At 42.9% G+C, this 25,441-nt stretch overlaps 1 protein-coding gene across 1 annotated transcript in view; it reads left to right on the plus strand.

The window, feature by feature from the left end:
• SERINC5 (serine incorporator 5) overlaps positions 1-25,441 on the plus strand; it is an 88,260-nt gene that overhangs the window by 56,749 nt on the left and 6,070 nt on the right. Inside the window, exons 3-11 of the mRNA XM_045847898.1 lie at positions 1,596-1,774; positions 2,259-2,341; positions 3,779-3,872; positions 9,714-9,925; positions 11,772-11,867; positions 14,644-14,770; positions 21,625-21,691; positions 24,291-24,330; positions 25,012-25,156. Coding sequence (XP_045703854.1) covers positions 1,596-1,774; positions 2,259-2,341; positions 3,779-3,872; positions 9,714-9,925; positions 11,772-11,867; positions 14,644-14,770; positions 21,625-21,691; positions 24,291-24,330; positions 25,012-25,156 — 1,043 coding nt within the window. The remainder of the gene's footprint in view (positions 1-1,595; positions 1,775-2,258; positions 2,342-3,778; positions 3,873-9,713; positions 9,926-11,771; positions 11,868-14,643; positions 14,771-21,624; positions 21,692-24,290; positions 24,331-25,011; positions 25,157-25,441) is intronic.

A 25,441-nucleotide genomic window follows, 5' to 3' on the forward strand; every position in this document is an offset into this window, starting at 1 on the left:
TTTTTATCTCAATTGTGTCATTTTCCACCCTCTGTGTTATCTTTTCTTTGTCTTGTGAATTATAGCTATAATGTGATTTTCCACTTTTTTCCTGTTCTGAAGAATGTCCGGCTTCAATGTGGATAAACAAGTTTTTAAATCACTAAATCCTTATCTTCTGTGTTCATAGAAATGTACTGCCTATTCTCATTGTGTAAAATTTTAATTATGCTGATAATATAGGTGTTACATTGAAACCTTCTAACTGGACTAGAATACCCATTGTCAGTATTTATCAGAAGATTAAGATACATGAATAAAGAGCTCCAGTGATCAAGGAAAAAATTAGTTAATAGCCAATTCACAAAGAAAAATATAGATAGCCATAAATTTAAGAAAAGAAGTGAACCTTACTAGTAATGACGGAAACGGACATTGAAACAAGATAGTGCTGTTTATCTTTCAGTTGGGTGTTCAGGTTGGGACCATGAGCAGTCTCAGAAATTCTGGTGAGATAAACTGGGACAGCCTTTGATGGTGCGATTTGACTTTATGTCTTGAAATTTTAAAATGTAGATACTACCTGACTCAGTGATTCTATTTCTGGGTCTGGAGTCTGCTCCACATAAATAATGGCAGTGGTACAATGAGGCTCGCACAACAGTGTTATTGCATCAGTGTTTGTAATAGCAAAACCAAATGCACAAAACAAAACACCTCCCTAAGAACATCAGTGTGGAAGTGCTTATCAATTCTAATCTAGTCCACTCTAAAATACATAGTGGTTAAAAAGGGTGGGGTGAGATTTTATGTATTAATAGGGAAAGATATCCACAACTTATTGTTAATTGGAGAAAAGTATTACAGAACAATATATATACTCTTTTACTTAATAAAGCTGTGTGTGTGTATAATGTATATGGTACTATACAAGTGCATGTACATGTGTGTTGTATGTAAGTATGGGGCTGTGTATACATACTTATACACATACATATTGATACATATAAGCTAATAAAAATATTCACCAAACTGTTAACTCTCCTGAATAGAGGTCAGTGGACATTTTGGGGTGGAGGTGAAGTAAGTCTCTCACTTTTTATTCTATACATTTGTGCATTTCAAGAAAAATATATCCATGACAGCAAGTGTAATTTAAAAAAATTCTAGCCCTGGCTAGCGTAGCTGAGTGGATTGAGCGCGGACTGCGAACCAAAGTGTCGCAGGTTCGATTCCCAGTCAGGGTACATGCCTGGGTTGCAGGCCATGACCCCCAGCAACTGCACATTGATGTTTCTCTCTCTCTCTCTTTCTCCCTCCCTTTCCTCTCTAAAAATAAATAAATAAAATCTTTTTTAAAAATTCTGATGGTGGACTTCAGAATTCATTTGGGGTCAGTATAGGCTGAGTGGCACATTCTGAGCACCATAACTTTACAAAAGATTCAGAGGCAATTAAGAAACAGCCTTCGGAAAAGGGCTCTCTTCTCAGTGTTTGTTCTCTATGTGCATGGCGCACGTCCATGCTGGGCTGGGACTTGCAGGCTGAAGGGGCACTGCCCGACAGCCCCTCTTTACCCAGGTGTGACATGACTTTTTTTTTCGCTTTTTCCTCAGATTCCTTTTTACGAGGACATTTGTAAAGGCATTAAAGCTGGTGACACGTGTGAGAAGCTGGTGGGGTATTCTGCGGTGTATAGAGTCTGTTTTGGAATGGCCTGTTTCTTCTTTATCTTCTGCCTCCTGACCCTCAATGTCAGCAACAGCAGAAGCTGCCGAGCCTACATTCACAACGGGTGAGTCCTCGGGCTTCGTTTCCCCTTGCCTTGTGCTCAGAACAGCCACCCAGGGCCACTTCCAATCATCAGACTCTGTAACTGCTCCCCTCCAGGTGAAATTGCTGACACTGATTTTAGGGAAGGAAGGTGGTACTTAATACTTGTCACCACACAGTGGCTAAAGAACTAGAAGAATCCTCCTTGTAACCGTGGTACCATAATGAGAAACGCAGTGAAGACAAGAATTAATTTCTTGTACCAAGACCTTTCCCCAGGTCATTTCCAGTCCTGCAACAAAATGGTGTTTTGCACAATCAGAGGCTACGCTGAGTCTGTCTAATTATGGGAAAAGGCAGTCTCTAGTCACTTAATTACTTCCCCTCGATTTGGAGAGAACAGTACCAATGGCGGAATCATGGAGTGACATGCTTCCCTTCTAAGAGGTCTTTTGTCCTTCCTTGAATATCATTTAAATACATTTCCTTTTTTTTTTTCTTTCTAGCTTTTGGTTCTTCAAGCTTTTGCTGTTGGGGGCCATGTGTTCAGGAGCTTTCTTCATTCCAGACCAGGAGACCTTCCTGAATGGTACATACATATGGGTTCTCATGTATTTTGTTTTTACCCATTTTGTAAAATGATTCAAAAGCATAGTCCACAGTGCCTTTGATAGTTTGAATTACTGACTTTCTTGTGGCTTAAAAAAAATTCCTGGCCTGCCCATACTTTATCCACTGTCTCTACTCCCCACCCCCCTCTGTTCCCCTCACTCCCTCCCTTCCTGGCAGGCTGTGGGAGGGCCTTTACTTCCTCAACAAGCTGAAGAAGTAAAATAATTTTAAGGTTATTGGCCTGAAGGGAAAATGAAGCACTTAAAATTTGCTTGAAAATCAGTTTAGCATGTCAGCTTGACACTACCAGCCCCGTTTGAAGAGGCCCTGGAGACCTTGTTCTCACTGAGCACTGCACCGAGCACTGGGCTGCTCAGCAGCTTTAAGTCTGCAGCCGAATGGGACAAGAGAGGCATCCTCCATTGTATGTCTAAACTTACCTTATGTGAAACTGTGTAACACTGAATTGTGTTCCTTGTTGATAGAACCTACCAGAATTAATTTAATATGAAGCCTTTCATCATAGCTGAAACTGGAAGTCCTTCTTCATATGAGCTAAGGGGGTGTGTGGGGGAATATCAAAATTTCAGTGATTCAAAACCCTGTTTAACCCAAATGAATTCACTATGCTAAGTAAGATAGTAAAAGTATTCACATTATGTCAGTCCATATGGAACAGATGTAGACCCCTAATAGTCCCGTATAAAGGTCCAGCTAGTTTTTCAAGATTGCACTAATTTTATGTACTCCTTAAGGAGGTTATATCCATGTCTTGCTTTTACCTAAAATGCTATTAGCTGGTTTTCTGTTCCCCACAGGCATACCTTTATTCATTAGCATAGTATCTTTAGAACAGGAAGGGACGTAGACATCCTCTAGTCTAGCTCAGTCATTTTTATAGACAAGCTGAGCCCAGGGATGTGACACGGCTCATCCAATGTTAGAGCTTCTTTGTGACTGAGCCCCAGGGAGAACCTGAGTCCTTGGCCCCCAAGTCTAAACCTCGTTTCCTTACTAGACACTGGTGGCTCCCTGTCCAATAAAATTACAGCCCTTGATTTTTCTGGCAATGGGTGTTTTTACTTTTAATTTGTGGGCCGTGTTGACTTTATGAATTAGTACGTCTGTTAGCATAGCTGGCATTGGTAGCATGGAGGTTAAGCTTGGATGCTCCAGAGCCAGACTGTCTGTGTTTACACCCCAGCTACACCCGTTACTGAGTAAGGCACTGTGTCAACTTAGGTAGACTCAGTGTTTGTCATCTATAAAGTGGGTCTAATAGTAGTACAGCTGTGTGGGAATTAAATGTGTTGCAGGTACAGAGAGCATGCAGTAAAAATGGACTGTAGTCATTCCTGTTTGGAACTAACACTTGGAACAGTCATGTCATCTCCTTTTGTGTGGTCTTTTGCAGCCTGGCGCTATGTGGGAGCCGTCGGAGCCTTCCTCTTTATAGGCATCCAGCTCATCCTGCTCGTGGAGTTTGCACATAAATGGAACAAGAACTGGTATGAGCCTTTATGGAAAGCTTCCAAGTGAACTCACTCGGTGACTCAGAGGCACTGCCCACAGTGTGTGTTGCTAAAGGCTCTCCGCTGCCGGCGGCATCAGCAGCCCGCTTCCAACAACAGTTTTTGCCGGCATTCTCTCTTCTCCCTTGCTCTTTGGACCTCTTCATTTGCTTTCCTCCCAAACTATTTTCCAATTCTTTCTACTTTTCCTTCTGTCACTGCATTTCTTTTCCCCTTTTGGCTCTCTTTTTCCCTGCTCTCTCTCATTTGGTCTTTGAGTCAGCCAATGGTGTGATGTGGCCAGAGTCTTTCTAAGTGCCTTGAAAGCAGAATTTCATGTCACAGGATAAGTGGGAACTGCCCGACTGTTAATGGTTAGTCTTTATTCTTGTTGATCTACATTGAGGAAATGACAGCCAGACAAGTGTCCAGCCTCTTGAGGCCTAAGGCCAAGCTGACTCTTGTTGTGACTCTAGACAAAGCACTTAGCTGCTCTCTGTCTTACTTTACCTATAAAATATGAATGAAAATTATTGCCTTTGTATCCAGTAAGGTTTTTATTGTTTTATAGGTTTTCTAGGCATCAGGTTATTTTATACATTTTTTTCTTTTTTGGTGGAGGTGATTAGAAAGTTTTCCGTGAATGTGAATTTTATTTTTTATTTTGGAAAAAACAAAATATACTGTTCAAATTCTCTCAAAATATCTTTCATTCTGATTATATTTCTCAGCTTGGTAGTAGTTGTTGCTATTTTATTCTGGTATTAATTTTTAAAGATCAAACTGTGAGATGCATGAGTGTAAAGATAGTGTTAATCATTTTATCATTTGGTAAATACTGGAGTAAGCACCCAAGTGCTTATGGCTAGTTCTAAAATGTTTACAGCACACTGACTGCATAGCCATATAAGCAGCACTACGGATGTGTTTTGGTATTATTTCCAGTCAGTATCTACGATGATACAGATTTCTAGGTCTGAGAAGTGCTCACATGTAGGCTCGTGCATACTGTCCTGCTGTTTTGAGTCATCCCTGAAACCTAGTTATTCATGTTCGGGGTCTCCACTACATCTTATTTTGAAGCAGCAAAATTTTCCTAAAGATAAGTTAAATGGGCGACTATAGTTTTATGTGACCCTGTTTTCTCAGTTGTGCACAATAAATTGGAAACACATTTTAATGTAAATTATATGTCACTCTTTCCATGATAATGCTTAATGTATTTTCACTCTGAATTTTTTCTGAGATTTTATTTACTTATCTTTAAGGAGAAAGGAAGGGAGGGAGAAAGTGAGGGAGAGAAACATTGATGGGAGAGATACATCAATTGGTTACCTCTCCCACACCCCTCAACTGGGGACCTGGCCCTTAACCCAAGCATGTGCCCTGACTGGGAACCGAACTGACGACCTTTTGATTCACAGGCCGGCACTCAGTCTGCTGAGCCACACCAGCCATGGCTCACTCTGAATTTTTTATTAGACAAAGTAAATACGTCATCCTAAATTTTCCCTAAAATGTTCACAAATATACTCAGATAAGAAATTTCCTGGTAAAATATTAACCTCTTTGATACTGAGTGCCTAATTTGTCCATTAAATCGTGTGTTCTCCTGAGACTACTTGTGCCTCTTCACTCTGACTTTAATGTTTTGATTGATTCTGAGGCCATTTTCTGAGACTAAGTATTGATGCCAACTGTCAACAGGCCTTTTGGAAGAGTTTGGTTGCTTTAAAAACTTTCCAGAAGCCACTCAGTAAGAATGGCTTAAGAGCTTTGCAGCAGATAATGTTGCTGTTGTCCTGGCTTGGAGGCCAATATCCCAACAAAATCCCTTTTATCAACATATTTATAGTTGGTTGGTTGGTTTGTCTAAAATTAGGATTAAGCTAGGAAGCTCACTAATATTGTTATTGTTATTTTTTTAAATCCTCACTGAGGATATGTTTACTGATTTTAGAGAGAGAGGAAGGGAGGTAGGAAGGGAGGGAAGGAGGGGGAGAGAGAGAAACAGAGAGAGACACATTGATGTGAGAGAGAAATATCGATTGGTTACCTCCTATACGCCCCCAGACCCAGGATTGAACCTGAAACCTAGGTGTGTGCCCTGACTAGGGATTGAACCCACAACCTTTTGGTGTACAGGACAATGCTCCAACCAACTGAACCACCTGGCCAGGACACTAATATTGTTGTTTTTATGTAAATTAGTATAATTTAGAGTTTTTGCTGTGTTTTTAAACAGTTTCTTGCTTACAAGGTTAGTCTAGAAAATGTAATACTTATATCACTCTTCATGGAACAACCACAGTACTTTTCCTTTTTTTTTTTTTTTTCTTCATTTTGTAAAGATCTTGAGAAGAAGATCCCAAAGGCAGTGGGGCAGAAAGATCAAGGGCCAGGAGGGTGCAGATGCTAAAGCCCCTCGCTCTCTAGCTTGCCGTTCCCGTCAGGGACATCACGTGACCTTTCCGACCTCCATTCTTACACCTGTAAAATGCTGTGTTTGGACTAGATGTTTAATGCGTTTTTTTAAAACATAAACTGAGACATATTAAACATTTTTAGAGTTTATTTGAACAAAAAGTCAATCCAGTTGGGCAGCATCCAATGTAGCAGATAAAAAGGAGCTCTAAGGAGCTGTACAAAGTGAGGCTTTTGTAGGCTGAAGGGAGCAGGGACAGTGAAGTTACACTAGGGGAAGAGTGGGCTGGTTACTGCAAGGTTACTCTCCTTTAAGGGATGGCAGGGGTCTATTGGGCAGATTCCCTAATAGTGCTAATCAGAGGATTCCTGGTTGGCTGGTTTAAGATTCTATTTCTGGACTATGGTGGTGGGAGGTGGGGTGCACAGTGGAGGGGAATAAAGGGGAGAAAAAAATGGGACAACTAATAGCATCAGTAATCAAGTATACTTTAAAGAAAAGAAGGTTGTATTTCTGTACTGTAATACAATTTCTGTACTGAGCTGAAACTGTAATTAGGTTGTCTTGGTTTGGTGTTTAGCATAAAGTACTCCATTTGAGGCCTGTTGTCTTGTTTTTAATACTTCCTAGCTGAAATTTTGTGATTTGAAGGGTCAGTTTTATATCAAAACTGAAATAAAGAATAGATAGTGTATTCAGGTCTAATGAGCACCCTTTTCCTAGACTTTCAATTTATGTTGTTTTGGGGTGTTGTTTCCTGAGCCAACCCTCACCCCCAGCCTGGGCCCAGCTACTCCCAGCCTGGGCCCTGCCAGCTGCTATGTCTGTGTGCTCTGCCCTGTTGCCTGGTCCTTTTCTAATCTCCATTCAGGTGCTTCCCATGTAGCATGTATTCACAGTGGGGTGCTACTGTGTGGCAGGCCTCAAGACTGTAAACATAAGTCATGGCACTTATTTGGGATGTCTGTAAAAGCGAGATGGCATCAGGAAGACCGACTGAATCTGGAGCAGCAGGACTAGCAGTCACTCTGTTAACATTGCCACATGAAGTTATTATTTGGCAGCCGACAGTGCTTACATCAGTATTCATGAAGTGCCTATTATTTGCCAGCCCTTCCAGAGCATAACAGCAGCGAACACAACTTTGTCTTGTTTTGTGGAGCTTGCATTCTTCAGGAAGGGTGGGGGAGATAATCAACTTGATTGATCAAGTGAAGAATTAATAGGTTCAGTTGGTGAGAAGTGCTCTGGGAGGAAAGAATACAGGGTGCGGCAGCTGGAGAGAGCAGGGAAGGGAACGGCTTCCTGGTAAAGTGTGAGGGAGATGAAAGAAGGAGGGGGAGAGCCGAGGCAGGACTGCTGGGTCTGTGCTGTGCTTGTTTAAGGAGCAAAGGAGTGTCCGTGTGGCTGGACTGCAGTGGTGAGGGAATGGTGTAAGATGTGAAGTCAAGAGACAGCACTGGGCCACATCACGTGGGGCTTCTGGGGCCGTTGTGTGAAACAGGAGGGCACTAGATGGATGTTATCTAGTGTAGCAGTCCCCAACTTTTTGGGCACCAGGGACAGGTTTCATGGGAGGTGTTGGGAGTGGAGGGAAGGAGGCAGAGCTTAGGTGAGCTTTGCTGGCTAGCCCATTGTGAATGGATTGTGGGGGAGGGTGGGTGGAACGCTGGTGGGGGGCGGGTGTTGAGGACCCCTGTGGAGAAAAGATTAGAGGGAGTTGGAGGCACCAGCAAGGAGGCCTATAGGAGATAATCCAGGTGAGAGATGAGGTCGCTTGGAGCCAGATGTTAGCAGCAGTCAGACTCAGATATATTCTGACCCCAAACCCAGCAGAATTTGCTGACAGTGCAGTTCTTCCCTTTATTCCACCCCCCCACCCCCACCCCCCAGAGGTAGAATGGAATTGTCACTTTCTGAGGTTGGGAAGATCAGAGAAGAGCAGGTTTAGGGGATGGAGGTTTGAATGTTGGGAAGTTACTCTGGACTTGTTAAACTGGGCACGCTGAGTAGACCCTCAAGTAAGTATGCGGAGCAGTTGGATATTATGAGTCTGGAGTGGAGCTGAGCAGTTAGGGTTGAAGATTTAACTTTGGGACTATGTGCATAAATTAACTGTAAGGAAGCCCTTTATATTGTAATAAAATAATCCAAAAGACTAGCGGAGAAATACTCGGACCCCACCTGTACACTAGTCAGCAGTGTTTACCTTTTTCTACATAATTCATTCTCTCTGTGTCATGAATTACTATTTGATCCTTAGATTCCCTCCCCTCCTTTCTCGAGTCTCATTTTTGTCTTTACTTCCTTTGTGTGCCTTCTATGTTGGAATAATTCTGTGGTCATTGGAGAGCCTGGCTCCATTTCAAGAATATAATGGTCATTGTCATTTTGGCCTTTCCTTCCCTGTTTCCTTTGTTTCTAGCTGCAGTAAGTTTCTCATCATTAAAACATTTTAGCTGGGTCTCTTGAACACTTTCCAGTTCTGCGAAAACATTAAGCAAGATGCTTTTTCTGAAGGTTTGTGAGAATGTGGTTACAGAGAGCAATGTAATCAGAAGGCAGATGACAGTGATTCAAGCCATTCTTCTGTTGCTCTGTCCTCTTCATTTAGCATTTAGAAGCACTCTTTCCTTTGTTCTGAACAATGTCTATAGATCGTTAAACCACCACTTATGTCTCCCATCCCTTTATTAATAGTTATATAAACTAGAAAGCACATTAATCCCCTCTTTTACATTTTTCACTGTAAACCCCCTTAAAATGTTTACTTTTTCCCTGGCTGATTTTATCCTCCACTTTTATTTACTGTCACATTTTCCCTTCATTGTACTTGGCGTTGCTGTGGAGAAGCAGAACTGTTGCAGATGCGCCCGTCCAGGGCCGGGGTGGAAGGGCTGAGGCCGGCCCATCTTTCCCTGCATGGAGTTAATTTGCTTCTCTCTCTAAAGAGAACATGAGCTTCAGCAGGAGCTGCTGTCAGCACTGGGAGTAACAGCTGTGGCACCTCCAGTCTCTGTGTGTATAGGGATGTCTGGAAGTGAGCTCCAGCAAAGAGCCACTTTTTATTACTCCCCAAAACTGTCCCTGGCTAATTCACCTTCAGGGAGGGGAAGCTGCAGTAAAGCCTGTGGGTACTGATTGTAGGTGAGGGATACACTGAAGTCAAAAGCAATTCTTTCAGTATTTAGAAAGGATTCTAAGCTTGAACCTGTAAGTTTTTTTCATATTGACTGGTACCTTCTAGCTTTGATGGAGCATAAGTGCTGGTAGTCTCTGGGACAGCTCGGTTATGATAGGCCCAAGGCTTGACAGCATTAGTGAATGCTGGAGACGGTGGATGTCAGAACCCCTCATGACCCTCGCTGACTTGTCTTCTCTCCCTTCCCTCTTACCTCTCCCCGCAAAAACAGGACTGCAGGCACAGCTCACAACAAGCTGTGGTACGCCGCCCTGGCCCTGGTGACCCTCACCATGTACTCCATTGCCGCCGGAGGCCTGATTTTGATGGCAGTGTTTTACACACAGCAAGATGGTTGCCTGCAAAACAAAATCCTCCTGGGGGTAAACGGAGGCCTGTGTCTGCTGATTTCACTGGTAGCCATCTCGCCCTGTGTCCAAAATCGTAAGCAGTTTTTTGTTGTTGTTGTTCTGCCTTATTTATTGTATAAGTGTCTTTGAGCAAACCTGATTTTAAAAAATTAGGGTCATTTCTTAACATACCAGGGATGAGTCAGCAATAGGAAAGGGGGGACTCCAGTCTCTGCTTCATATCCCACACTTGGGCTGAATGTGACCATCACACATGCCTCATGTCAAGAAAGATCTGAACATAATGAAGTCAATAAAATGAGATAGATTTTGCCATTATTAAATAATGTACCACAAGGACCCTTTAATTGGAAATGCCCTTAGTGTATATTGAGCTCTAATCTATAATCTCCGTGTAAAACTTGAAGAGAAGACTCTGGAAAGAGCTCTTTCTGGGCTCGTCTCTCACTCAAGGCCTCTGGACCAGAAATCAGGGACAGTGTGGTCTAGCAGTTAGGAAGCAGGAAATCCGATCTCTGCAGCCGGCCGCTGGCCCCCGAGCCACCTTCCCCAGACCCAAGTCCTTCCTCGGCAAAGCCAACAGAAACCTCTGAACCTGACCTTGCTCTGGTCCTTTCCATGCTGAAAGGAAGAGATAAGGGATTTGAAAGTGCTTTAGAAAGTATAGGCATGAATGGTCTTTTGTAAATGACTTCTAATACCTTAGGCCAGTATGCTCTCTTTGATTAAAGAGAGAATTGTCTCTGGTTTCATGTTGCTTGTAGGTGCTTTACTGTACAGGTGATTGATTACAAAAAAAATACATGGCATTCAGGTTTCTAGATGGGAAAAGGAAAATACGTCAAGTAAATTTATAGCCCCTCGAATCCTTTCTAAAGTGATGCTTTAAAAAAGAGCAGGTATTGAATAATTTAAAGTTTTTCTGTACTAAAAATTTCAAGTCCATTATTGATATTGAGAGTATCATTCTTCCATTCTCTTTAATTGGTCAGATAAGAATTTCCTAAAGCATTACTGGTGTCCAGATTAAAACAACTTTGAAATAGTTACAGTATTTTTAAATGTTTAGTTTAATGTTGTTAGTTGTTAAGTTAAATCTTACTCCTGTGCCAAAAGAGCAACATTATAAAAGGGCCTATTTCTATACCTTTATTGGTCATTGTAATTTAATAGATATAATTCTAGAAACAAATTTAACCAGACAGAAAAATAAATGAAACTAAATCCTTTTATGCCAGCAGGTAGTCGAAAATTTTACCCCCCAAAATATGAATCTCTTTTATTATACCCTGGTTACTCTTAGTGATCTAAACACTGAGTTTAGTATAAATGCCGCAACATTTTAGCCCGTCTCCCAATGAATGGTGAGCCCCATAGTCTTCCACTTGGGCTGGGACCAGCTCAGGTGTTGTGAAGGGTTTCTTGCTCATTCATTGATGGATAAGAGCTTTTTTCCACTGTCACAGACTCTAAGCGTCTGCTGGCCTTGTAGGATCCAGAGGAGTCCGTCCATGGTCTGTCTGTTGTTTTCTCCACTAAGCCATGTGATCTCACAAATAATGATGGTAAATGTTCTTCTGAGATCTTGTGATTTAAGAACTAATGTTATGAACTTCAAGTGGACCAGGCAATATGTTTAAGTACAGCTGTAGTTATTATCAAAATAAGGTGTTGGTAGAGAGCTTGGCAGAACTTGGCTCTCTAAAGTAGCAGTTAGGCTGTCTAACTGCCCCCACCGCCAAATCTTTTTTGGTGTTACCTGAGAAACACATTAGGTACCTCTTCTTTCCTTTAAAGGTGGGAGTCCAAGTTTGAGGAATATCATTGGGGGGATGGGAAGTCCTGTGTTTTTAAGCACATGCTTTCTTATTGTTGAAATTTGAACACTGTTTGAAAATCTGTCTCTTGCCATGTTCCAGGACAGCCACACTCTGGGTTGCTGCAGTCGGGTCTCATCAGCTGCTATGTCACGTATCTGACCTTCTCAGCTCTGTCCAGCAAACCTGAAGAAGTAGGTAAGCTGGCCTTGTTAGGGAGCACATGTCTGTGGTATGAATATTTTATTTGTGGAGGAAGAAATTTGTCTTTGGGAGCTATTGTTTAAGTATCAGGGATCAGGGCTGCAGTAAATCAAGCTGAGCCTGTGTTTCTTTAGGAGCGCTGTTGCAGGCCGAGTTGCAGGTGGAGGTGCTGGGAGTTGAACCCAGGGTCTCATGCATGCCAAGCACGTGCTGTTCCACAGAGCTACACCCTCTTACTCGAAATAAATCAAATTAGAGAAATGATGTAGACTTTTCATTAAATAAAGTCTTAAGGTGGGATATGAACATGAAAATTCCTTCTCTTTGGTCTTCCTGCTGTGTAGGAAAGGCGTGAACAAAGAAGACTGTTGAGTTTGCTTTGAGGCCTGATCTGCCTCCGTCCCCCCCACCCCCCCACCCCCCCCCTCCCCGCTCTGTTTTCAAGGAACCTTTCTGTTTTGCTTTGTTTTTTTTTAGTTGGGTATTAATGTACTTTTCTTCAGGTGGTCGTTTCTCTGACTGAAACAGGGTGAGTGGAAAAAACATGGGAGTGGGAAACAAGAAGATATTTGAGCCCAGCCGCACCCTTTGCTGGCTGTGTGGCCTTGAAATGCTCATCTTAAATAACAGTTACTGAGAGAGACAACACACCGTGAGTGAGCTCCAGGCTTGGACTGCCTGGGGAGCCTGGTTTTGCCACTCAAGTAATTGTACAAAGTTAGCTACTTTTCTCTGCCTAGCCGTCTTGACTTTAGAATCTAAATTTTAATTCATAACTTAACAAGATAATTAAATAAGGTTACTACTTTAAGGTTACTACTGCGGGCCAGGTCCCCAGTAGGGGGTGCTGCAGAGGCAACCACACATTGTTTCTCCCCCTCTCTCCCTTTCCTTCTCTAAAAATAAAATAAATAAAATCTTTTTTAAAAATGAAAATGAGTACATTTCTAAAAACTAGTACTTGAGAGCTGTTTTCACCTAGATATTCCTAGAATTTCTCTTAAGCCATTACATTTATTAATACTTTGTAGAATGAATATGTGACCTGATTTTTACAGCTCATTTATATATGAGACTCTATTCATAAATTTTAAGTATGCATTATCATTATCATGCTATCATTAACCTTATTCAACTGCAAAAATATTTGAAATTGTTTTTCTATTTTCTAAATTTAGGGAGCAAAGGTAAAGATAATTTGAAAGGTTTAACATATGCACATACTATGTATGCATCTCATTTTTATAGCTATTTCTAGAGCAAAGTGATATAATTGTTGGCCTTATATAAAGTATAGTCTATCCTGGATATAATTTTTTTTAAGATTTTTATTCATTTTCAGAGGGAAAGGGAGAGGGAGGGAGAAATGGAGGGGAACAGTAATGTGTGGTTGCCTCCTGCTCACCTCATACTGGGGACCTAGCCCGAAACCCAGGCATGTGCCCTGACTGGAAATCAAACCAGCGACCCTTTGGTCTGCAGGCCGGCGTTCAGTCCACTGAGCCACACCAGCCAGGGCTGTATATAATTATTTTATTAAAACAAGCTCTGTCTTGACTCTAAGTTTACTTAAATCTAGTCTCTTCAAGACTTTATGTATTAATCTCTGGTTTTAACTTAGTGTGGGTTTTGATTAATAGTAATTTTCTTTTTAATGGTAGGTATCACTTAAAAACAACAACAACAAAAACTTTTAGTTTTAATTCTAGGTGTTAACTACTTAAATAGCAAAGTTCATGTTTGGTCAGTTTTTTAAAAAACATTTTTCATTGACCTAAGAAACCACATAACACACAGTTATGTTTACTGTTTCAAGTGCGAGTACCAGTGGTAATTTTAGTCCAACTTCAAACACTGAGAATACACATGTTTGTAAAATGGTTTCTTTTCTTTGTGTTCCTTATTTTTGGGCAGAGTTGGCAATCAGACGTAGATCCAGGGTTCAAAATTGAAAACTCTGTGTTGATGAAAAATAACCTGTCGCTGGGCCCTGACTGGTTAGAGCGTCCTCTTGGTGCACCCAGGCTGCAGGTCCTATCTCTGGTCAGGATACATGCAAGAAGCAACCAGTGAATATGTGAATAAGATGAACACAGATCGATGTTTCTCTCTCTCAAATCAATAAATGAAAACATAACAATGACAAAACTACCACCAATGATAATGCTACAGAAATCTTTGTTAATGTAGCCTCTCAAAATGTTTAAAAAAATCCAGCCACCCCAGGCAGTTTCCAGGTTACAGCTGGAAAGATGTCACAGCCACCCTATTACTGTCAGTGAAATGACTCTCATCTGGGTGGTGGCTGTGGGCAGGTAGGTGGCTGTGGGCAGGTGGCTGTTACACTGCTGGCACACGGTGGGGAGTTGGGTGCTCTGATTACACCTCCAGAGAGGGTGGACATCGAGGGAGCACTCCATTATCCACACACTGTCTCTGTTCAGAGGCTGCCAAATCAGCTGAAAAATGAATGTAAGCTTACTTTTACTATTTGAATAGTACTGAAAAAGAGCAAGACTTTTATGAGGTCCTGAACTGAAAAATCCTAATTTAGCATTGGGCTAGAATTTGAGGGTCTTGTTCTCAGAGGGTGGTGAGATGGGAGAGCGGTGCTTTGAAATAGCAACAGGCTAGTCTGAGTTGAGTAGGACTAGGCGTCAGTTCCCAGGGATAAGTCTCACTCTTTTGAGCTACCTGAATTTTCCCAGAATGAATGAGTCTGAGTTACAACAGGTTTTTCTGATTTAACTGTGGTTGCTTTGTTTTTTAGTGCTGGATAAACACGGGAAGAACATTACAATCTGTGCGCCTGACTTTGGTCAGGACCTGTACAGAGACGAAAACTTGGTTACTGGACTGGGTACCTTCCTCTTGTTTGCGTGCATCTTATATTCATGGTAAGTTTCAGGAGTACCTGCGGCCTTCTCTACAGATTTGAAATGTGCAGGAGAAGAATTTCAATAAGTTTTAGCAGCTGCGAGGCAGCAAAACAAACACCCTCTGAGGAGGAAGGAAAATAGAAATAATAGGTGTTTGGACTTTATTTGCCTTACTTGTATTTATATGAGGTAAATAAGTATAGGGTGTTTGCAACCCTTTAAAAGACTATTATCTGCTAAAGCTTTATTGGAGAGCAAGGGAACACAAAGTTAGGAAGACATGGTTTGTGCCAGAATGTTTGGGAAACTTTCTAATCCAAGGGATATAATATTCGTTCTTCTGTGGATGCAGAGTTCAAAGCACTGCATACACAGTCATTTCATTTTGTACCTGGTCCAGGAAAGACAGGAAACTCCCCTCTTCTTTTTATGCTAAAACCCACAGTGCTGTTAAGGAGGCCAGATAGTCTCCAAAAGTAGGTGTGATATATGAGCAGGCTGCATTTCAGATGCTTATGATGGGGTTTGTTCCACCATAAAAATGTTTAAAAGATTGCCAGGTGGAGAGAAGTAAAGGATGGAAACGGTCCGTTTCTTTTTTCAGGTAGTTATTTCACTGATAATTAAGTTTCCCTTTGACGGTAACCTTTTCATGTTTAGGTTTTACTTCTGTGTTTTAGGTTTTATTTGTTGTGTTTCAGTATATAAAAACTTCAACTTGTCCTAAGCACATTATAATCTTCCTCTGGCTGAAACAAAACAATGCTGATGGTGATACCTTGTCTAAATAAAATGTCTTTCTGAGCAAGCTGGCATTTTCTCGTATAGCTTCTCACTTGGTTCCCCTCTGGCATTACAGGGACCAATTACTTGTTTTGAATCACGCATCTAGCTGTAAAACGCTTGCTTGTGTTGCAAGTGGTTGTTACGATGAAGGATGTGTGACATTGATGCTCACTCTGGTTTCGACATAGTGACAGAATATCCCTGTCGCACCAGCAGGGACCATGGTGTTAGTACCCAGAGACCCAGGGAAAAGCCCCAAGACTGAAAATCTACCTCTGTAAATGGAGGGCAGGGCAAGAGGAAAGAAAGAGGCTGGCCACTTCAGTCTGGTAATTAGTAGAGTTTTTAAGGGAAACTCACATCTGAGGCACGTGTTGGGTGGTTGTAAGACAGAATGGATCCTTGTGTCTCTTGGCAGGTGCCGGAGAATCATAAAGGGTAAAGGGGGGATAGTGCACGAATGCCACCAGGCACGGAAATGATTTTACATGCATGACCAGGTCAGGAGAACGACCGGTTCCAGGGACCAGCACATAGCAGGAGGCAAAGGAGGGCTCTGATTTATGTCAGAATGAAGATTAATTATAATCAGACAGTCTCTAAGGGGGGTTTGCACAAAACAAACTCCATTCTGGCCCGGGTCCGGAGTTCGGAATAGATAGTGGCCATGTCCAGAACAGCGTCTCCTTCACACACGGTGGCCACTTTCTGCCCTTTGGTTCTTATTGGTTCCATAATGGCTCACTGAGTACCTACAACATAAAAAGAAATAGATTGGCTTCAGGCCCAAGTCTGTGAATGTTTTCAGGGAAAACATAAAGGCACCCACATTTTAAATCCTAATTCTCAGCTCTTCCTTTTTTGAGCAAGCTTTTTCTTCCTGAGTCTGTTCTTGTTGGGGTTTAGGGGACAATGGCAGCAACATGGTGAATTTTATTTCTCACTCAGTTTTTTTCTGAACTGGCATAAAAATATTGGTAAGTCAAGTGAGGATAAAGTGAATTACTAAACTGTAAGTATAGAGTATTCCATTTAAAAAAATAAAATATAGTTGTGTTTACATATATAGGAAAAGTCTTGGAAAATAAACAAAACTTATAATGTTGGTAAGGTAATTTTTTTCTTATTCTTCTAATTCCTTTAAAAATATGTATTTTTACAGTGATCTAGCATTTTATTATTTAATTATAATAATAATAATAATTATTAGAAAAGAACTGCCCTGGCTGGGTAGTTCAGCTGGTTAGGGCTTTGTCCCAGTACACCAAGGTTGTTAGTTCAATCCCCCGTCAGGGCACATACAGGAATCAAACAATGAATGCATAAATAAGTGGAACAACAAATCAGTGTTGCTCTCTCTCTCTGAAATCAATTTTTTTTAAAGGAAAAAACTGTAAAGATATTTAATAGAGTAAAATCATGTGTTTCGTGGGTTGCTAGATGCCTAAAAGGAATGTTTGCCCCTCAGATAAAAGCAGGCTTGGATTTGCTTTAAACCTACCAATGGAAAGTTGGCAAAAAAATTCTACTTAGTGTGCTGATAGAATTGCCGCAAATGGTATTATTTTGCAGCACGGAATTTTTACCCTGTCAGGTTTCCACCACCACCCTTGAGTGAGTGATGATAAGTAAAACATCCCCTTACAGCTGCTACTTAAAATCTGTATAAATGCCAGTAGTAAATGTTATCGAGTGCTAGTAATTAAACTGCAAAACCATAGTGCCCAGTGGAGGAGGAGATAGGACACAGCAGCCATGCACCAAGTGGGGAAGCCGGGTAACCCCGTGGTGCCTGAGTGTTTGTGTAACACACTCTCTGTGTGAAGCACCACACCAGGGCAGGGCGGGTGATGAATGTTTGCTGCAATTATCCACGACAGCTCAAGGGGAGTCAGTTCATTGGGAAGTGAGTTCAGGCCAACTAAGGCCTTGAAAAAGGGGGAAATTCTGCTAGGGGTGGGAGGCGGTCCAATCAGGAGGTTTTCAAATCTTGGCTTTTAGAGTTTATGTTTTCCTCCCAGACTGGGAGGAATGAAGGTTTGGAAGACGTTACAAAAAGAGGCTGGGTAGAAACTGTCATTTGAACACAACTGCAAGAATTTCTAGAATTCTTGATAGAAATTGTAGAAAGCCAAAAGACTGGGTAGTGTGTACATTAACAGGAGAAGAAATCACCTGTTTTCAATGAAAGTCCAGGATTGCTGGGAAAGATTTTTCTGTGAGGCCATAGAAGGCTCACTGTACTGGCTTCTCCCCTGTATGAGTACAGGAGCCCCCTAAGGATGACATGCTCCCCCCACATACCACCTTAAGGTTCTCATGATCACCTCCAGCCTCAGTTTCTGTTCCAAATCCTGCTTCTGACACACTCACCAGGAATATATTTTTACTTTTTTGTTGTCTCAGCTTGGAAGAAGGGTTCAGCCAAAACTCACTCCCTGGCTTCCTGCCTGAGGCTGCTCTTTCTCCAGAACCCCCTTCTGCTGCACCCAGGCACCATTGTGGTAAAGAAGTGTCGCAACCTGGACCCCGTGCAGGAGTGCCCCAGTGGCTCATTCTGCAGGCCGATCCCCACCCCCTCCTAGGCCTGGATTCTTGCTGCGACAGGCCCCTGGTTCTCCCAGCTGTTCCTTAATTTCCTCCTTGGTCTCTGGATTTTGAAATTATTGTTCAGTTTGTTTCAAGTTCAAGCTGTCAGACTGGACAGGATCCTGGGGTCAATCAAGTCCAATCCCTTCAAGGTACATAAAAGGAAACTGAGGCATGGAGCCTATTCCTGTACTCTCCACCCCCAATTTTTGGGCACTTTTCCTTGAGTCTTTTGCTGGGGTATTTGGAGAGACGGGTTACTTTTTCCTCTGTGTTGGCTTGGAATAATAGGTCTGTTCTTCACTGAGGTAGAAAGATAAGCTAGATGACTAGCATAGTTATGTTATCAGGAGGCACTTGTGCTATGAAATGTTCCCTGGCTACTTCAAGTTCCTAGACAACTTACATAACAAATGATTATATTTTTCTTTAAGCATAACTAAAAAATTGGAAAGGCTAAGAATCTTTATAAAATATCAAACTTGCTGGTTCAAAATGGAACATTCACAGCAATGTGGTACACACAAGGTAGGTAAGTTGCATTACAGAGAGACTGGCTTAAAAAGAAAAAAGTTGGTAAATCAAGAGGGGTATCTATTCTTGTGGTGTGTTATAGGCCTGATGTTCTAACTTAAGGGACAAAAGACGGCTGGTTTTGTATCTTTATTTTGGGAACCCTGGCACTTTCTAACCTACCAGCTAGGAATTTCCATGTCTCTGCATCAGGGGCATGTTGAGGCCTGCCCCCAGTGCACACAGGACTCTGGTCTCCTTTGGGAGCTATGAGTCACCAGTTCTACGGTACAATGGGAACATAACTGAACTTCCTCACACAAAGGCTGGGAAATAGTACGGGATCTATCAAAGGCCTGCCCTGTAAGTTTGTCAGGGAAGCAGAATCTATGGTCTTCAATAGGAAAGTCTGGACTTAGTTTTTAGAGATTTTCTGTAATCAGGGGGCGTTTGGCCAGTTCCAAAAGGTACTGAAGTGGGTGCAGAAGGCACCTGTGTTTGGAAGCCCCCTGCCAATGTGGAAGAGGTGGTGGGCATGGCAGTGGCTCCTGGGCAGGAGCACAGGAGGTGTCTTACCTTTTTGAGTGTCACACTGACTGTAAGCCACTGCTGGCTTTTTGTGACCAGGGGCCAATGCTATGGTGTAGTAGATGTTCTCTGTAGGTCAGGCATTGTCCCAACAAATCTCTTAGTCTCCTTCATGCCCCTCGGGAAGGCCTGGTTAACATCTCTCATGCCTTAGGTCTAGGAGACAGGAGGTTATGGATAATCCAGGAATTATTGTACAACAGCTTGTCTTGTGCTGCTGGGTCAGTTAAGGCTAGAGTTCAGACAGTAAGAGTTTCCTATGCTTTTTAGGAGCTTGTAAAAACAATATTTTCTTGATAATTCCAATAAGAGTGTTTTACAGGGGAAGGCCATGACTGAATAAAGGCCTTATTTTACAGTAATACAGAGGTCACATGTCACTAATGCACTGAACATAGGTATTTTTAGAAGTAAGGGTAAACGTTTCCCTGTTTATTAGTACTGTCCAATGGAGGCAATGAAGCGTGAAAGTGCCAGAGTCAAAAGCTTTATTTCTCTGAAACCATTTATTACAAAGAATTTATGAAATGGAATGTTTATCCTACCCCCTTTGAAGTATGAATATCTTTCTGGTGAAAATTTCATGCAGTGGTCTCTTCTTAAAGTTGAAAGTTTTATTTCTCCCCATGGAAAATGTGTACTGTATTACATCATAATTCACAGCACAAAATACAGCACACTCTTACAAGTATGTATCGGTTTCTTTTCTTCTCTTTTTTTTCTCTTCTTTTCTTTTCAGAGAGAGAGAAAGGGAGGGAGAAAAAGAGGGAGAGAAACATCAGTTAGTTGCCTCTTGTGCATGGGCAGATGGGCACTGAACCCATAATCCAGGCATGTGCCCTGACCTGGAATCGAACTGGTGAGCTTTCACTTTGCAGGATGACACTCAACTAACAGAGTCACACCAGTCAGGGCAAGATGTATCACACTCTTAGATGCGGGAGCAAGGTGTATGTGTTTTGTGGGTGTACAGCCATTAAAATGTGTCTGTCATTCCTCTGGCCAAGCTCACAGTCAGGAAGTGGGAGTGGAGTGGTCCTCAATTAACATCCATCTGTTCAAAGGAGAAATGAAAGTGATGTGATTCACCCTGGCTGGTGTAGCTCAGTGGATTGAGCGCCAGCCTGCGAACCAAAAGGTCACTGGTTTGATTCCCAGTCAGGACACATGCCTCAGGCTCCCAGGACCTGGGGGCCAGGTCCCCAGTGGGAGCCTGTGAGAGGCAACCATGTAAGAGGCAACTGATTGATGTATCTCTCGCATGTTTCTCTCCCTCTCTCATTCCCTTGCCTCTCTGTAAAAGTAAATAAATAAATCTTAAAAAAGAAAAGAAAAGAAACTGATGTTATTGGACTTGAATGGACCACAAAAGAAGCAATATGCTGGGATCCCAGAGGACCTTTTATGACTACGTCTTTTTATTGTTTATTTGCATTTCCTTGATCTCCCCTTGGGGAAGAGGTTGAGAGTGAAAAGAGAAGGTAGTGTTGCCTCCTATGGTTCATTTGATTGAAAAGAGCCTGTCAACTCCTGCCTCTCCACTAGCCAACGCCCCCCAACACTCACACAAACAGATATGCACCCACCTCCGTGCTAGCACGGAAGCTGTGTGAGAACCGGGGTTGTCCTTTTCACTGAGTCTTCAGAGCTTAGAACAGGGCCTGACAGATGGCAGACCTTCAATAAATATTAGCTCAATGAATTTATACACTTCGATGGAACTCTAAGTATTGCATATATTTCTATTTGCTTAAAATGTTCCCTTCTTTTTCCCAGGAAAAATAAATACCCTTTTTACTCCTGCAAGTCAAACTTTATAACATTTTACCTCTCAGGGTGTAAGGAAAGTGGCTGGAGATTTTTTTTTTTAATCTCACTGACAACTACTCTATATTACATTTGTAAACAGAGAATCTTGTTCTGCTCTAGGTGGATTATCTCAGTAAGTAACTGGGGCCTGTGCTTTTCACACCCTTGATTTTCATTGCCATCGCAATGTTCTTTCATTGCTATTGCAACGTTCTTTCATTGCTCTAGATCCCTTCTAAGCAAGACTAGTCAAAGGCAAGGGAACAGTAAAAGTGAAATCAGAAATTTTTTTTGGCATTTAAGGGAGAAAAGGTGAAAACCAAGATTGTGGGGCCAGAAGCCACTTTATTTCTTTACAAACCTTTCTTTGCACAAAGTGGTCCGACACAATTCGTGTACAACATCATCTGTAGACTCTGTCAGCCAGAGTGGGACTAAAGTGGACATTGAGGTAGACTGCGTTTTTCCAAGCAGTGGGAACTGAGGGTTAGCGAGCCTCACTGGCGTACTGGCCAGGTGGCCCTGCCCTCCTGCGATGTGGTACAACACACTGACCTGCTCTGTGGACCTCTGTGCTTGTCTCCTAGTCTGACATCGACCACGAGATCGAGTTCCGATGCTCTGCAGGGACGATATGCAGCTCCCGAACTGGAAGTAAGTTCACTTCCTTTCCTTGTCCTGCTTTATCTCAGAAGACCCATTTTTCCAGAAATGCTTTTTATGTTTATTTTGCATCTTTATTGATCTGCATCCCTGAATCTCAAGAATACAAATTTTGTACAATATGTGTCCTGTATAGATTATGGAATTAAAACCCTTGATTTTCCCCCAACAATACAGGCCTCCTGTGTGGCTTCCTGCCACCCACCTCCCACCAGAGTCCTGAGTGGCTTTGTTCTTTTCATAAATGGAATGTGTGTGCGTGTGTATGTGTGTGTGTGTGTGTGTGTGTGTGTGTGTGTTTAACTTCTAGTCCCTTCCTCTATCTTATACCTACCTGTCTGTGCCCTCCATGTGTAGCACAGCCGAGAGGTTACCTAATAGCTGTTCCGAGGGAGGAGAGAACGCTGGATAAGGGCAGGGACAAACATCTGCCGTGTACCACTTGGCTGAGCAGTGGCTGTGCATTAGCTCATTTAAGCGCATCAGCTCCATCAGGTGGGCATTTTATCGGGTATTGTGAATAGGTGTCCAAAGAATCATGGTGGTTGGCAGATGTTAGCAGTAGAGTGTCTTATTTTATTACTTGTGCAAAAGTCTTTCTGGGGCCCTCAATGGGACGCCCATCAGGGTCTAAAAACGCCCAACCAGATGGAGGCAACCCGGAGAAGCCTCAGCCCTGACCCCAAGAATGGGAAGAATGGGAAGTTCCAGTGATGGCTAAGATTTGTGGCACTTGCTATGTTCCGGGCACTGTTCTAGGCGCTTCACAGGCCATTTCATTTAATTCTCATAGAAAACCAATAAGGGTTTTATCTCCATTTTACAAAGTCATTTAAACTGTTGATTTGCCTGCATGTAAACCATGTGTTCTGGCTCCAGAGCCCGAGTTGCTAACTACTGCTACCCTGGAGCTCGACTGCTGTGTCCTGGCCTGGTGTCCTGCCCTGGCTGCATCCTAATGGCTTTTCATGGGCTTAAGAGCCCTGGTATATCTGATGGGCGCTTGCTTCTGCAGCTGCGTCTCTGGGGATGGTCTTTCCCACACCTGACCTGGAGAGAGTGAACCATTATGAAGGGTTGTCAGTCTGCCAGTTGTCCCCCAGCTCTTTCTGCCACTTAAAAACAAAGGAGAAAACTGCTGAGTCTGAATAGCTTACTGCCTGTCATACAGAGGAGACTGGTCTCTAGGAGGCGGGCATTTGTTCTCTCCACTGACTGGGCGACCACCTGCGGAGGCGGTACCTCATGGTTTCAATATCCCTATTGTGCACTGAGTTAAATAAAGTGCAAAGAACAGCACGTTCTCTAAGTAAGATTTAAGAGAGGATGTTTTTCTTATTCTGAGGGAAAAGGCCCAGTGTTTCCTTCGGAAATGGAGAGCATGCAGAGTGGAAGTTGGTTTGCTCTTTTTTGCATCACGTTTCACAGGATACACCTTTGAGAGAGTTACTTTCTTGTGGTAACTTAAGCTTCAAAAGAACGAGGACCTCAGCAGTCATCTGTTGGGTCCCCTGAAGGAATTAGTGAGTCTGTGTCCCATCATCCAAGATCCTGTCAAGGTTAACCCCTCTATCACAAATTCCCTTTAGGAGGGAAAAGAGGACATGGCCTTGAGGTGTATAAATGGGACAAAGACTCAAGCTCCCAGGTCCTTGTCCCTGGCTCAGGGACTGTTCTTTGTACTAAAAATATTATCAGCCAGAAAGTGCCAAGAACCCAGCCTTTCCAGACTGTCTTGGTACATGTAGTGTTTCTTATTTGTTTACTAGAGTCCTTCTGGAATCACGTAATTATTTTTTATACCCTGATTTTTGTTAAATTATGTGTATTATTTTGAGCAGGTTAGACACATGGTACGAAATTTGAAAGACAGCAAAGACTCTTCAGAGGAAAGCATCCCACCCATTCCTGTCCCCTGCCAGGAAGGCAGCCAGTGGAGCAGGCTGAATTTTACAGGAACTGTGGGTGGGCCTCCTGCCCGATACCTTAGCTTCCCTGCTTCTGAGGCCAAGTCAGCTCCACCATCTCCTAGATATCACGTGCTACCTGCTGCCTCTTGTGAATCATGGACCTTGCAGTTCCCATCGTGCATTCATGTCCCAGCTCCATCCCTAAGCTAGTGGCGTAACTGCAGGCCAATTATTTAACCTGCCTGACCTCAGTTTCCTCAACTGTAAATGGAAAACACAGGGGCCAACGGCTGCTCCCTTGCATTCCTGCTGTGAGCACTCACTCCTGCGGGTTGCCCAGAAAGGGCTTGCCCCCTGGTAGGGTGGCTCTGCCTCTGGACAAAGCCTGGGAGCTGCAATCTAGAGACTGTCGGCTCACAGCAGCCACAGGAACTGCGTGCACACCTTTGAGGGGGATCTTCACCTCCATGTCCTTTGTATTTCCTAGCACCAGCACCCAGAGCATCTGGGAAGAACAGGTGCTTAGACAAAACCTTCTGTAGGGATAATGTGTGCAGTTCCGGGCCTGGGGTGTGACTCAGATGGGGAAGGCTTGGCAGGCAGTGGCCTTTAGTTCCTCACTGGTGTCGAGAGAGGAAAGCAGAAAGCAAGCCACCTGACTGTTGGTTTTGCTCTCTCAGGTAGCTCGGTGTTGCTTCTGCTTCGGTCCCTATGGAGAAGGTGAGTAGAGAACTTTCCCCTGCATATCTGTGTGGCCCTCCGTACCTGTAGCTCCAGTCTGTAGGCATTTGGGATTCAGGTACAAATAATTGAACGGTGAGGGGAAACTTTTCTTCCAAAGCCCATTTACTGTGTGCGTACTTTCCACATTCTTCTCAAAGGGTTGCTGGGCTTTGCTTGTTTGTATTGGTGTTCTGGCAGGTGAGAAATCAGTCTAATATTTTGGTGCATGTTTAAGGTGTACAGTGAGATTTAGAGAAGCAGAAAGTATAGTTTTTAAAGTAATAAACGTTTGGAAAATACTAAGAGGTCCTGACATCTTGTTTGGACCATCTCTTTCCCTCACCATCACTTTTCTTCTTGGATTGGAGCACCCAGGGGCTGGAGAATTCCTGGTCTGCTCTCTCTCCCTTTCTTCTGAGCTTATAACAAGTTTTGTGTTTCTAATGGCTCTCTTCTGCTCTATTCAATAAGGGGAATGTCAGGTAACCAATCCCATTCAGGAAGATCCTAGGGTGGGCTGGGGGTGTGTCCTGAGGGCACAGATGAAAATTGCCTGAGGGTACAAGTGGCTCCTGACATCTTTTCCTCCGAACCACGCCTGGGATGGAGCAGAGTGTGTCTTTCAGCGTGCACACACACGTTCGCTCATTGAACTCGCACTGGTTTTATGGTTCGCAGACACCGAAGAGCAGCGGAACATGAAAGAAGGACCGGGCGTCATTTATGATGAAAAGAAAAGCACCGTCTATAGCTATTCCTATTTCCACTGTGTGTTCTTTTTGGCTTCGCTCTACGTGATGATGACCGTTACCAACTGGTTCAAGTGAGTGGCCCATTTTCTTAGATGTTTCAGAAGGGACAGTCTGAAAATCAGTGTAAGTCCTATTCTTTTATTTTTCAATGATTTTATTTATTTAGTTTTAGAGAGAGGAGAAGGGAGAGGGAGAGGGAGACACATCAACATGTGGTTGCCTCTCACACGCCCCCTACTGGGGACCTAACCTACAACCTAGTCATGTGCCCTGACTAGGAATCGAACAGGCAACCTTTTAGTTCATAGTCCAGCACTCAATCCATGAGCCACACTAGCCAGGGTGAAGTCCTATTC

This window comes from Phyllostomus hastatus, unplaced genomic scaffold (genome assembly GCF_019186645.2).
Source record: "Phyllostomus hastatus isolate PE091 unplaced genomic scaffold, TTU_PhHast_1.1 phas_contig_58, whole genome shotgun sequence".
Lineage (NCBI taxonomy): Eukaryota > Metazoa > Chordata > Mammalia > Chiroptera > Phyllostomidae > Phyllostomus > Phyllostomus hastatus.